This window comes from Ahaetulla prasina, chromosome 1, assembly GCF_028640845.1.
Source record: "Ahaetulla prasina isolate Xishuangbanna chromosome 1, ASM2864084v1, whole genome shotgun sequence".
Taxonomy (NCBI): Eukaryota; Metazoa; Chordata; class Lepidosauria; order Squamata; family Colubridae; genus Ahaetulla; species Ahaetulla prasina.
Genome location: NC_080539.1, coordinates 225,301,937 through 225,316,603, shown reverse-complemented (window position 1 = coordinate 225,316,603; position 14,667 = coordinate 225,301,937). Strand labels below are relative to the sequence as shown.

The 14,667-nt window shown below is 37.6% G+C and overlaps 1 protein-coding gene across 9 annotated transcripts in view; it reads left to right on the top strand.

The window, feature by feature from the left end:
- PKP4 (plakophilin 4) overlaps positions 1 to 14,360 on the top strand; it is a 150,602-nt gene extending 136,242 nt beyond the window's left edge. For all 9 annotated transcript variants that reach the window (XM_058192235.1, XM_058192245.1, XM_058192282.1 and 6 more), the window contains 6 exons: positions 5,172 to 5,367; positions 9,260 to 9,344; positions 9,475 to 9,592; positions 10,897 to 11,028; positions 11,338 to 11,411; positions 13,087 to 14,360. In XM_058192235.1, coding sequence (XP_058048218.1) covers positions 5,172 to 5,367; positions 9,260 to 9,344; positions 9,475 to 9,592; positions 10,897 to 11,028; positions 11,338 to 11,411; positions 13,087 to 13,335 — 854 coding nt within the window. In that variant the 3' untranslated portion in view covers positions 13,336 to 14,360. The remainder of the gene's footprint in view (positions 1 to 5,171; positions 5,368 to 9,259; positions 9,345 to 9,474; positions 9,593 to 10,896; positions 11,029 to 11,337; positions 11,412 to 13,086) is intronic.
- The last annotated feature ends 307 nt before the right edge of the window (positions 14,361 to 14,667 follow it).

The window sequence follows — 14,667 nt, the reverse complement described above, 5'->3', positions numbered from 1 at the left end:
GCTTTGAATCATTGATTCCATTCTGTTTAAATCTCCACAATTGTCAGTTCAGAAACCAAGCCTCCAAGTCAAGTTTTAGTGTCTCATCAATGTTCAATCAAATCAGTTAGTTACTTCAGGGATCCTCCACTCCTCAAGTCATTTTTATATATCCAACAATATTTAGGGGTCTCCAAATGCAAAATCTTATTTAATATTCCAGTCTCCAGTGGTTAAAGGGTAAATATATATAGTTCAATAGTTATTTTCATTTATTTCAATGTTTCCATGTTGCAAAAATTCACTTTCATCAGCAGATGGCTCTCTTTGCTTCACTCTGCTACCTCTCTGCTTTTAGTTTGACAAATCCGATTTATTTATCTTGTCTGTTTTAATTTATAAATCCAATACTTAAAGAAAATTATTTGAAGAAAAGGTGGGGTTATGGTTCCAGCATCTTAATATGCCTTGTTACTATTACCTTTTGTTTTGAGGATTCAATTTCCAGCTTAATGTTCTTTTTAAGCAAATATTTGCTTTTTAAATTTCCAGTTTGTTTTTTCACAATAATTGCATGCCGCTATAAAAAATCGTTCTAAAATGTATTCCCCTTGAATTATTTTGGGGGTCAAGCTTCAGCAATAAAACTTTTCTCATTCAGACAAAACATCATTTACCATTTCTCTCCTCCTGCACAAACTTATGGTTTCTGGCTGTTCCCCGGCTTCATGGCAGCACTGCTGCTGCTCCTAGTCTTCAGAGGGGGGGGGTTCCGAGTCAGGGAGGAGAGATGCAGTTCCCCTCAACCTGCAAGTCTGTCCCCCTTTTCTTCACCACCCCTCCAGGGTGGCTATAGCTTCAAATGAAGCCCCCGACAGGGAGAGCTCAGAATGGGGCTGCGGACCTCACTTCCGAAAGCGCCGGAGGTTCAACCGGAAGTCGTCAATATAACCATAATCTGAAAGATCTTTTTACATCTAATAGTGGGTTCTGACAACTCCTAAAGATGCTTTTCCTTTGGAGATTTTTTTTAAAACCTTTTTTTTTAACTTTTGTATTTCTCTCAAAATGACAGTGTGTATAGGTAAGATCCATTTCTTACCAATAAGCCTCTCTTCCCTTCTTCTTCTGGATATCTTTTTCTAAACGAAGGAAGAATGTTTACTAATATGGTTATTAATATAGTCTAGATCTGTGATGGTGAACCTATGGCACACGTGCCAGAAGTGGCACACAGAGCCATCTCTCTGGGCACATGAGCTGTTGCCTGTTGCTCTTTCGGGTTCTGGTGTGCCGGCCAGCTGATCTTCACACACACGGGAGCACCAGAAACCAAAAGAGCAGCCACCCGGTGCGCATGTGCATGCCAGGAAGATGATATTCCAGTTTCTGGTGCACACATACACACCGGCCACCTAGTCTTCCAGTTTCTGGTGCGCATGTGCTTGGGCGGCTGCTCTTCCAGTTTCCAGCACACACACACGTGCATGTGCTCCCCTTTTCAGCACTTGGTGCCAAAAAGGTTCGCCAACACTGGTCTAGATAATTGGTTTGAGTTCCTGAAAAGCCTAGGGTTAGGAGTTGATTTGGTATTTTTCCAAGATCAAATCAGATGAATTAGCTTGAAATACAGCTTGCCAGCCAAGAAATATTCCTTCTTGTATGGCAGAAAATATAGGTAGTTATACCTTCAAATCTAAACCCAAGTTTTTTATGAAGTTTAAATCAAGTAGAAGGAAATCAGAATAGCATTCTGGCTGCAATGCTTCCAATACCCTATGCCTGTTTGGTAGTGACAATAGTCATAACATTCCCTCAAATAGTCCCAATGTGTGAAGAGATTACAAAATTAATTATTAAAAACATTAGAAGCTATGAAATTCATTAAAAGGTTTTGCAAGGAAGCATTTAAAATACATTAAAAGTGACTTTGTGATCACTTAATATAAAAAGTTAACTAAAAAAATAGCTATGAAAATAGGAAAGTTTAAATATACTAAGAGCAGATATGCCCCCTGAGAAAGCGATTCATAGGCAGGGCAAAAACTTACAATATGGCTCTGTACATAATAATGTGATTTGGTACTTTGTTTAGCTGAAAGAATAAGGAAACTAATGGATTTGATCAATCGATGAAATGATTCCGGGGTAATGCATCTGAAATGATGAGAATATGCTAACATTTTGTTAGCCATGTTCTAGCTTCTTTCAGACATGCTTAATGTCTTGATGAAATGTATAAATTCAAACAGGCTTCAACATTTTCTGCAAAATGTAGGAGTCATTCAGCAGATAAATCATGGACATGGTAACTTGGAGAATCATTTATGCTGCATCTGTTTTATCATCTGACAGGCCTCATAACGCAGCTCATAAAAATTGAGAGAAGTGCTGAAAAAAGGATGAGATACATACCCAGTTCACATTTCAATGAGGCACAAGCTGAGACTCTAAGAGAACCACAGAAATTGCCATCAACTGGAGGGGAGGATCATCCCCTCCTGTAAGGAGACAATATAAATATTTAAATGTCTCACCGATCATACTTTCTACTTAATTACTGAAAGTTATCTGCAGTTACTATTGCAGAGAATTAATGTTTTTCGCAGCTGTATACTATTGAAACATGTCCTTTCTCTGGGTGAACCGGTGCACCATAGGGTAACAGTGTTTGAACCAAGGGACCTCAAATGGATTGACTTAAATAAGTGTGACCAAAATAGGGGACCATTGACTCCTGAGAGAATGAAATTTGGGAAAGTAGTGTCTGCTTTAGACCGCTGCAGTCACATGATGGTCATTTTGAACATTCCGTGACAGTTTCCCAGCCAGTCTTGTAATCCCTTGCTCTTTCCCCACCCAGCAGTGAGGAATTGACTCATCATGTTGCTCTAAAAGAAGCAACATCTATATATGGCATGAAGAAAGGCCTGGATATTTTTATTGCTTTATGTGTCCCTTCTCTGGCATATAAAAATGCACCTGTAACTGTATCCCATTTTGCTCAAGAACTTAAAAGTACATACAACTTACAATCACAATTGAGCCCAAAATTGATGTTGCTAAGTGAGAAATTTGTTAAGTGAGTTTTGCCCCATTTTACAACTTTTCTTGTAAATGGGGAATCTGGCTTCCCCATTGACTTTGCTTGTCAGAAGATCACAAAAGGTGATCACATGATCCTGGGACACTGCAATCGTCATAAATATTAACCAGTTACCAAGCATCCAAATATAAATAATAGACCGTGAGGATGCTGTGATGGTCATAAGTCACTTTTTTCAGTGCCGTTGTAACTTCAAACAGTCACTAATTGAATTGTAAGCCAAGGATTACCTGTAATATAGTTCATTCTCCTATATTTCTTCACAACAACCCTGTGAGTTACATTGGGCTGAAAGTCACCTAGTGAGCTGCTGTGGCTGCAGATGAACTAGAAACTGGATCTCTCTGGTGCCAGTCACATGCATTAGCCAATTTATCTTCGTCATTGCCTGTTACATTTTTCAATTCCTCTTTTGAAAATGTGTATATACCAGCCCCTTCGTCGCCACGGAACCCCTTTAAATACCTTTTGTGGCCATGGACACGGCCACGGACCTCCAAGAATTAACTCAAGATTTAAATCATAATATTTCTCAAAGCCTTCACAGATCCCTGTGATCAGTAGCCCCCAACCTTTTGGGCACCAGTGACCGGTTCTGTGAAGAAAGTTTTTTCCACAAACTGGAGGGGGCATGGTTTTGTATGCTGCCTGCATCTCAGGGATGGGGCTTTGCTTGTTTGTATGGCCTGATTGCTGGCACGCCACAGACCACTGCTAGTTCACAGGCCAGGGATTGGAGACCCCTGCCTGTGATGACATTGCAGGCTCCCCCCACCCCAGGATCCACGGACTACAGGACTGAGGTAGACTGATCCTGTTCTATTCCTCAGAAAGTCATGTGATCCTATTTTTAAACTAATTCTGACAGCTGCCTACAACTCAATGGAGAATCCTCCTAATCCTCAAATAACTTTATCTTGGGTTCCACATGCATTACACACTTCCCTGGAATGATGAAAAAATATTGTTCCTTCAGTACTGTCAGTGAAGAAGCCAACACTATTCATTTTCCAACAGAATTCCTTGATTCAATAGCAATCTGCCCATGGACATTCTGTTCCTCTCTTTAAGTAATGAAATATCTGGGAAAGGATGACCCAAACAGGGCACCGGATGTGTAGTTAAATTAAGTGTTAATTATTATTTATATCCAAATGTAAATTTCCTTTTTTATAAGAAGGAGCTAATTAAAAGCTTATTAAAATTCCAAGGTCCCTTCCAACTCTGATGTTATGTTATGTTATGTTATGTTAAAAGCCCCTAAATTGTATCAACCCAAAGCTTGAGGTCATTACCTTTCTCTATGGTGCAGTGTCCATCTTTTTCTTTTTAAGAGATCCACAGATACTATTTGTAACAGGTGAAAAATGAAGTAAGCAGGGTATCTGTGCCCTATTCAGTTGTTCATGAAAACAAACCTTTCAAAAAACAGCAAACCCATAGTCTGAATAACTGGGTTTTCTCTTCTATACACATTTCTTGCCTCCATAGTTACTAGAACCAAGATTGGGTCACAACATTGATCTTGTTATGCTCGAAAGAAAAAGAGAGAGCAGCCTGATGAAATAGCTGCTGTGTTTCAAGAAATCACATACTGAAATTAATTCAATGTGTCTTTTTATCTTTAAAAATAGCTCAGCTAAAACAAGGTTATCTGAAATAAGTAAACAGATTTCTGTTCGTTTGTGTACTTTGGCTTCCTGCCAGAATCATTTTAATCACATTTCCCCTAATCCAGTAAAAGAGTCTAGTACATTTTTTTAATCTGAAAACTGATGTTGCAACACCTACTTTTTTCCTCTAAACCAGTGTTTTTCAATCTCAGCAACTTTGGACTTCAATTCCCCAAATTCCCTAAGCAGTATGGAGAATTCTGGGAGTTGAAGTCCACCCATCTAAAAATTGCTGAGGTTGGGAAACATGCTCTTAACAGTTGCATAGGATGATTTATTTCTTATGAAATTGATTTTCCCATATTAAATAGAACAACTTTCCCTTGTTTTGAATGTGTGTATTTCTCTGTATTATCATTCTTTATGATGTTGAAGATATATATGGGGGTTAATTCATAGCCTCTTCTTTTCAGGTAAATATGCTATGCGGGACTTGGTAAATCGCCTTCCAGGAGGCAGTGGGCCCAACATTCTCTCTGATGAAACAGTAGCAGCCATCTGCTGTGCTTTGCACGAGGTCACCAGCAAAAACATGGAAAATGCCAAAGCCTTGGCTGATACGGGAGGGATAGAAAAACTGGTGAACATAACCAAAGGAAGAGGGGACAGGTCAGTACTGGATGTTTGAATTTCTCCAATAATCTTTGTCAGCTTCGGAGAACATGAATGTATCAAATAAGGAAATAGCTGTTGATTTGGGAAACTGTTTATTTCTGCACTGTCAGCATATTAAATTCACTGACTAGTCTTATCTATATATATAAAAAAGTGAAAACCACTCACACTATAATCACGAAATCTCCAGAACCGTAAAGCCTACAAACTTGAAATTTGTCACATATGTTCCTCTTGGCTTCTAGGTGCTCACTAAGAAAGGATTTTTTGAAATGATCATCAGAGCATTAGTATTTCCTATATTATAATTAACACCAGGGGTGAAATCTACTTACCTTCCTTACTGGTTCGGAAGTGCACGCACCACTCGCGCACAGGCACCACATCTGTGCGCAGACCTTCTGTGCATGCGCAAAACCTGCACATGCGCAAAAGATAAAAAACACATTACTTCCTGGTTAAAACCAGGAAGTAGTGACGCCCCAGGCAGGTGGGTGGAACTTTGCTCCGCCATCGCTACGGGATCGCCGAACTACCGGCCACAATCGCTACCGGATCACGCAATCGGGTCCGATCTGGGAGCATTTCACCCCTGATTAACACGCTCTGATGTTAAGGAGTTCTACTCCCCCTCCCCACCTGAAAAGAAATCTGTTCCAAATGCAAAATGCAAGCAGAGGAGTTTCACTTTCATTTTTACTTTCACAGCAGCAACCAGGGGATAGGATAGGCTTCTGTGGGGCAAGGCTGAGGGAAAGAAGGGGATAGGATAGGGGAGGCTTCTGTTTGGCAAGACTGAGGGAGATAAGGGAATAGGATAGGATAGGATAGGATAGGATAGGATAGGATAGGATAGGATAGGATAGGATAGGATAGGATAGGATAGGATAGGATAGGATAGGGTTCTGTGGGGCAAGGCTGAGGGAGAGAAGGGGGATCTTAACTACTCATTAATTTTCAAGCTGTAAGTGTTGATTTATCAAGCCCGATCACATAGTTACGTAGCGAAGCACGGTATTCAACTAGTATATTATATTTGTTTAGGAGGAAATAGAGGAAACTTAGCGTCTCTTCTGTTTTTATTTTCATAAGGTCCACTTAGTGCCTGCCACGCTTTTATAGAGCATTTATTTGTAAGGGCTTTTCTTGCAAAGTGCTTCAGGATAAAAAAATCTCTAAGTGCCAGTGATATTTATCACTTTTCTCTGTTGTTGCTGTGCACATGATCAGAGAACATGATCAGAGAAAATGTGCTCACATATATGTTTCTCTGTGTGTATTTATCACAACCTCCAGCCAAAAGCTGGTTGGAGTCATAAAAAGAGGATGTCTGCCTGATCATTAAAAGCATGTTGCAAAGCATGAAAAAACTGCTGGGAATGTCTGCTGTGACATTGGAAAAAAGAGAGTGAAATGAAGGATGCTATTATGAATCATTAAATTGTGTCAGAAATCTAGTCTCTTTTCTCTTGCTGTCTCTCTTGCTTTGCTCTCAGTGCCACTTAGTCATGATTTTTTTTAAATTAGATGAAATATGCAATTTTTATGCATATATAAGGACATTGGGTCACTTGTACCAAAGGAATTCTTGCTCTCTATCTATGCCATGAAAAATTGTTCCTGAGGTTGTGGGATTTTCCTAAATGAAATGAGATGTGTCAAAAGGCCTTGAATTTTTATATACACACTTGCCAATCCAAGCCAGTGACCCCAATACGGCACATTTTTGTATGCAATTTTGTGGCCCTCTGCTAGACAATCCTGACAGCCTATGCAATCTTGATTATTTAGAAGTGTAAGTATATTTTTTAGCCATTGTATTTATCGAAGTGCATAAAAGTACATTTCATTTGAATTATCAAATTCCTAAAGTAAAAGCTGGTTTGATAATATAACACTGATCCTTCAGGTGCTGCACTAGTTATCTGCTTGCTTCCAGTTATTACCTGTAAAGCTTTATATGCATAGATCTAGATTTACTTTCAGAGCTGCCTACTTCAGTCAGAATCTACCAATTTTATCTGATTAACCTTTAAGGAGATGTCTGGGTCTCTCCTCCTCATCAGATTACAGGGAATGGTGTGAAAGTAGGTGGGTTTTTTGGCTCCAACATTCAGAAGAATTAAATCTTGGCCTGCCTCTTTAATAATTATTTGAAGATCATAAGATTGGTGCCTGGGATTGCTTAAATAACACTGCATTTAAATAACACTGCATTTTGCATTTTATGGACTTGAAAGCAATAAATACGCAAATAAAAACACAACTGTTTATTAAGCAAAGCCTAGCAAAAGGGTAACTCTAACTAAAAAGCATAAAATAGATAGAAAATATTCATAGGCAAGGGAATTAAACAAGACACGGCATCATCCAACAGAGAAGTGTAAATATAGGAAAGAATTTCATATCCCTTTGCTAACTTGGAGTCCCTCATCCTCATCGGGCATTCTCCAGATTATCCTGGCATATAGTACCTTTCCTCATTAGGTTTATAAAGAGGTTCATTGCTTAGAGGTGATTTAATGAATATTTGTCTTCCTCTCTTTCTTAATACTTAGATTAATTCTTCCTAGGTACTGTTAACCATGCCATAGCCATTCCATAAATAACGAACACATCTGGATAGATCAAAAAGCCCACCTGTCCATGCCAGTCTAACTCCCTACACCAGGTGGCTTTGAAATAAACATCACAGTATACTGGCATAATTGGCAAAATGTTTTGCGATACAGTGTGAACACACATATCATGCTATCCAAAAACGATAATCATATGGAATAAAGTTCTCTGTTAACCTATCAACTATTGGTTTACAGCCTTTGTGCACTTTAATCTCCTAAAAAGGAAAAGCTGTACACAGAGGATGCACACACGGTTGACTCCTCATTTTTTTCCCCATGTGTATAATCAAGGTCCTTTTCTATCTGCCTGATAATATGTTTGCTTTATTGGGAAATAATGGGGTGGGGTAGAGGGGAGGGGAAATAGAAATAATAGGAATAGAATAGGATAGAATCTATCTTTATTGTCACTTTAAATGTACATTAACCTGTACATTAAATGTACATTAACCCTGTGGAACGAACTTCCCCTCGGACTTCGACAATTACCTGACCTTAGGACCTTTCGCCGCGAACTTAAAACTTATTTATTTTGTATGGCTGGACTAGCCTGATTTTTATCTTTATTTGATGGGTTTTTAAAGTTTTGTGATTTTATGGGGGAGTATGTTATTTTAACATTTGGGCATTTAAATTAGTTTTTTAAGGGATGTTTTTAATTATTGTGTGTATTTGTATTTTATCTGCCTGCTCACTGCCCTGAGTCCTTCGGGAGAAGGGCGGTATACAAATTAAAATATTATTATTATTATTATTATTATTATTATTATTATTATTATTATTATTATTATTATTATTATTATTATTATTATTAATCAGTATACATTAAAATGGAATTTTTTTGCATTCAGCTCTCAAAAGATAACCATATACCCACATACTCACACATATATGATACAGAGAAACATCACAGTCTAGTTCACATGTATATATACATGGCGAAAAAAGACGCCTTTCCAACTTATCTGTTTATTTGTTTGTTGCTGATAGTTCACTTTGATCATAAAATATTGATCTTTTTTCACGTGAATTATGGTTCACATAAAGCAGAAATTAATTTTCAATCAAGGAATGTTGCCAGCCCCTGTTAGTTTAATACAACTTCTCACTTTCAGAGCTGCAGACTCTGATTTCAGAATTAGATTTTGGGGTTGCAAGGGGGAAATTATTCTTTTCCCATTCTGTTAAAGGAAACTGCTTTAACTGATGGTAACTTAGCACTGAATGCCACGTGTGGGCGTGTCTGATACATCTTTTCTTCTTAGATCATCACTAAAGGTTGTCAAGGCAGCAGCCCAGGTGCTCAACACATTATGGCAATATCGTGACCTCCGTAGCATTTATAAAAAGGTAATATATTAAATGCTCTTCTCACAAAGATGATATTCATTAATATGCAATACCACAATGAAGTCTAAACAATTTCTCTTAATTAAATGGGATTTATTTATTGTGTGACCTTCTTTTCTTTCTTTCACAGGATGGCTGGAATCAAAATCATTTTATTACTCCTGTGTCAACACTTGAGCGTGATCGATTCAAGTCACATCCCTCCTTGTCTACAGCGAATCAGCAGATGTCACCTATTATTCAATCTGGTCAGTCAGTCAACTTTCTTGCATGTGCCAAATTTGATATTCATTAACCAAACAAGTTTTGCACTCACCTTTCGAAAGCTTAGAAAATTGTTCACTGTCAGCCTCCTTTCTCCTATATAGTTGAAGCTATCTTTCCCGACTTCATTTTGATATGACAAAATCAAGTAAGGATAGACTATAAACTTTTAATCAAATGCTCTCCAAGGTGACTTATAAAGCAATCTGACACAATCAAAGAGAGAATACTTGCAGTTAAACCTGAACAGTATTCATACTGGAATGCTCACATCAGAGATAGAGTACAAATTTAGTATTGGAATGGCCCTTGGTTCAATTTCTTGTCTCTTATGTATGTGAAAGGGACAAACTCTTGAATGAAACCCTCTCAGTTATCCACCCATCAGTGTTGACAATATTAAGCTCAACAGCCTAGAGGTGCAACTACTATTAATCAAGTTTTTGTTTTATTGGAAGCAGGAGAGGAACTAGCTCGTCCTTTATCTGTATGCATAGTCCTGCCCCCAGGACAATAACATCTTCCAATCAGAGAAGCAACCTATAATTTTAGCCCCCATACCTATCCACTTGCATTCTTGTGCACCTGCATTCTACAGCTATGCCATTTGCTGCAGCCTCCAGGTAGGACTTCTTTGACCAATCCTCACAGGTATGTTATCCCACTGGATAAGGGATGGCCAAGAAGACAAAAAGAAATACACAGAAAGGCTTCAGCTGACCAGAAATCATGAACATATTAGGCAGGGCTGGATTTTTGAAGTCCTACAAATCCTAGAAATTCCAGTGTATTGATAGGTTCAGTTTCTTGACAGCTGCCAAGATGTAGCTATGTGACTTCCAAAAGATGCTGCAATACACATGTGGTATCAGATACACTGGACTGGTGAAAGAGTGCCAGAAATCAGTGTTACCTGATGTTTATTGTTGTCCAGTATTCAGATCTGAATTTTATACTTATTTATTTATTTCCCACTGAAATGGGAAATTCTATTCAGGAACTTTCATGGGCACATTCTCCAATAAATGCCTGGAGTTAGGGTTTGAAGTTAAGGTTTGAACTGGGTCATCGTATTTCTAATCTTAACAGATTACTTGTGGCACTGAGTCTGCAAAGTCTCTCTTACAGAAGATCACAATTAATATTGGCAGATATACTGTATACTTGTTTTCCTCTTTTTGTCACTAGTCAAGTGGTTGATTATTATCAAGCAGCTGTATAGTTTCTGAATGGATCTGATACTCTCTTCTTGTTTGGTCCCCCCTTTCTGCCTCCTTTTTTTCCTCAGTTGGCAGCACATCTTCCTCACCAGCACTCTTGGGAATTAGAGACCCTCGTTCCGAATATGATAGGACCCAGACTTCTATGCAATATTATAATAGCCAAGGTGATGGGATTGCACATAAAGACATCTATACTGGTAAGAGCCCAGTGAGATGAAACTGAAAGCAGGAATGTAAATTATTCTCTCTATTTAACCTCTTTGTTTATAAAAGTCCAGGGGTCGGGATGGGGGAAGCATAGTGTAAGCAAGTTGAGGTTATATTGGCAAAGCACCTATAAAATAGCTTCCAAAACAATGTATTGAATGCCAGTGGATCTTTTCTGATATCAAACCTGTTTATTTTTGATGTAGTGATTGAAAAGATTTGTTCTTCTTTCAATAAAGCATAAAATAATCAATTGGCATGAAATTTGGTTTTAATACAATACTGCTATTTACCTACAGGGTCTAGTAAACCTTCGCCAATTTATATCAGTTCCTATTCCTCACCAGCAAGGGACCAAAATCGGCGCCTACAGGTAAGGTGTGGAAGCTAATTCTAAAGATGATCATCAAAAGCACCAGTGAGGGTGCTTTTTATGTTAATGGCATTGCGGTAATCTAAGGACATTAAACAGGGTGTTATCCTGAGAAATCATGCAAAATTGTTCAATTTTATGAAAAGAATATTTGCTCCCCAGAAATACCCACTAGCATAGGAATATAGATGTAGTGTATTCCCCTCCAAGACAAGCTCTGGCCAACACCCATAATAGATGCAACAAGGTCCTAAAAAATCCGACTCAGAGAGGGCTATAAAGCACTGTGAAGCGGTATCTAAGTCTAGGTGCTATTGCTATCTTCACTGAAAGTATATATGCAATTTTTGCACATCAGGTGGCATATGCATGCACAATAAGTTTTCCTACAGAGGCATAATTAATCACATCCTTAAAATGTGCCACTAGGAAAAGGAAAATTATAAAATCAATTGCACAACAAGATTTGCAATTAGCAAAGAATGAAAAATGACACAGAACCAAATCCTCAACACAGAAAAAATGCCTTTAGCGGGAGGTTGATGAGATGCTAGTGTGTGAACTTACTAGTGGAACAGCTGAAAAAACAATATGGCACTTTGATTTTCTATCTGTATTCATAGTAATAAACTTTCAACTGTTCAAATGCAGGGCATAATTCTTACAATTTTGAATTTCCAGGAATTGTGGGGAAAGTACAAACTAATAATAGAAAAAAGCAACTGTTCTCGGCAGGTAATCAAAGATGTAAGTCTGTAGATAGGTGAATGATTTATCTAAAGAGGACAGTAGTTTGTGTATGATGTCCAAACACAAATGCACAAGACAGAAAACAATGCCTTTGCAACATTCTAGCAGTGTAAATGAATAGGCAATGGAACAAGTATTAAATGGAGATGCAACTTTGTCATGAAGAAGAGATTGAAAAAAAGTGTAGGCGACTAGTTAGCATAGCACTTATAACAGAAGCACCGAGGCGCTTCCAGGTTGAAAGGATTAGCTCGTGACATCACCATTGCCCAGGGGACTCCCAGTTGGCAGCTCCTTTCATGTCCCCGGCAGGAACTAGAGTGATGGTGCTCAACCCTGCCCCATGGCAACACTCGGGTCTTGAACACGGGCTTGCTAACCTCAAGCCACGCCCCGACCACATGAGCAACCATGTTCCTAAGGAGAGTAGTTTAAGTATATTTTATTAACTAACAAAGTGTTTGATTGAGATGGGCTGCAGTCAGTTTCCTAAGAATAAATATCTCCTGTTGGTTATCTGTATCCTCACTAGGGAGGACAAAAAATGAAAATAGTGTTATTTAAAGATAGAAGTATGCATAATCACCATAATCTTCATACTTGATTAAGAAACTGTCTCTTGATGCTTGAGCTCAAATACCAAATCAAAACTATTATTTTATATACACAATGTACTTGTGAGCTAACTCATTATACTGCAAATTATACAGGCTTATTGTTGGCCTTCTTGAAAGTGGATCTAAAAAAGGCTAATAAAAATAAACTGCAAGATTTGATAAATATTATTTCTCACTGTAGAAATGTCATCACAGAACTCTTTTCTCATATGACTAATTTACTGCTACTTCTCTATGCATGGAAATCTGTTGTATAGTTCTAAGAAAGTGAATAATGTTGCTTGTTCTTTTGTTTTATTTCCAAATAGCATCAGCACTTATACTACAGTCAGGATGATTCCAACAGAAAGCATTATGATGCATATAGGTTATATTTGCAATCCCCACATAGTTACGAAGACCCATATTTTGATGATCGGGTTCACTTCCCAGCTTCTACAGATTACACAACACAATATGGACTGAAATCAACCACAAACTATGTCGATTTCTATTCTACCAGACGACCTTCTTACAGAACAGAACAATATCCTGGGTCCCCTGACTCTTGGGTGTAGCATTCATAAATCATACAGTTTCTTTCTAACTTTGCGTGAGAAGAAGTTGAGTAAAGGTTTCATTGTTTTGAGGGAGAAGCGTGAAAGTGAATTACAAAGAAGGAAAGAAGGAAGAGTTTTAATAATCAGGATGACGAGAGAGAAATTGGAAAGAGAGGAGGTTTGCTCTGTTTAGATTTTAGATCTCATTACTTGTAGTTCCTGTAGTTCGGTGAAGGTGTGGGCAATGTGATGAAAGGTTTGAGAACTGAGGGAAATGGATTTGGGAAATGTGTAGATCAGATCAAATTACAGATGATTTTTTTTAAAAAAAATGTGAATAGAAGTCTTATTCTCATAGTTGTACAGAAAAAGCCCAGATGCCATTTTGTTTTATCGCTATTACTAAATGTCAAGATTGTATGCTATCATGTCTTGTAAATTTCTTTTTAGTTGTTGTAAATATGGAAATGCCACATTGGTTAGAAGTGCCATCATTTTAATGCCATGTGTCATTTTAAAATGGATTTCAAATATTGACAACTTTAGCCAGAGAAAGAAAGAACACACATGGAATTGATTGTTATAAATAAATATCATTTGGTTTTTAAAACAAATAGTGTACTTTTGAAGCACAAACTTCAGTCAAATATATCTGCACCTTTCTCATTCTTTGCCTCTTTCCCAGAATATTTCACTGCCATTTTTAATGCCTATGGGGAAAAAAATAAATATGGACATCTCAGCCATGAAAAATAGTTCCCTTCTCATTCTTCTTTATTTTTCATGTTTACTGTTAAAGATCAAAACAGTTGTAAATGCTCACTGTGAGTTGTAAAAATGGATTTAAAATATATGCATATGCAAAATTTTTGGCAATTTTTCCTGTTGTCCAGAATACATTTCTTATTTGTCAAAACATGAAGTTATGTACTTTTTGCTCATCTTTTTTTAATTTCCCCGCATCCATTATTTTTTGCTGTTCATAGTTGATTATATTTCTGCTCAAAAATACATTGATACAGAATAAAGTTTTTTTCTTCTTTTTTTCTCTTTTATTTTCTTTATTTTCTTTATTTTCAATTGGCTCATATACCTCTTCCTATATTTTTTTCCTTTCATTAATGAGCATTATTTCCATTGACATTTTTTAGCCTCATTAGGACTTGATTTTTAGATCGAATTCTAATTAGGATTTATTTGTTGCACATCTGCATCTGGTTGTGACTGTGTTATTGCCGCTACTCCATAAGTAGAACTTATTACAGTCTTCATAAGCAAGATGAAACCATATATGGAAGAACAAGCAGAAACAAAAATGTTTGTAATTCTGGGCTGAAGTACCTGGAGACT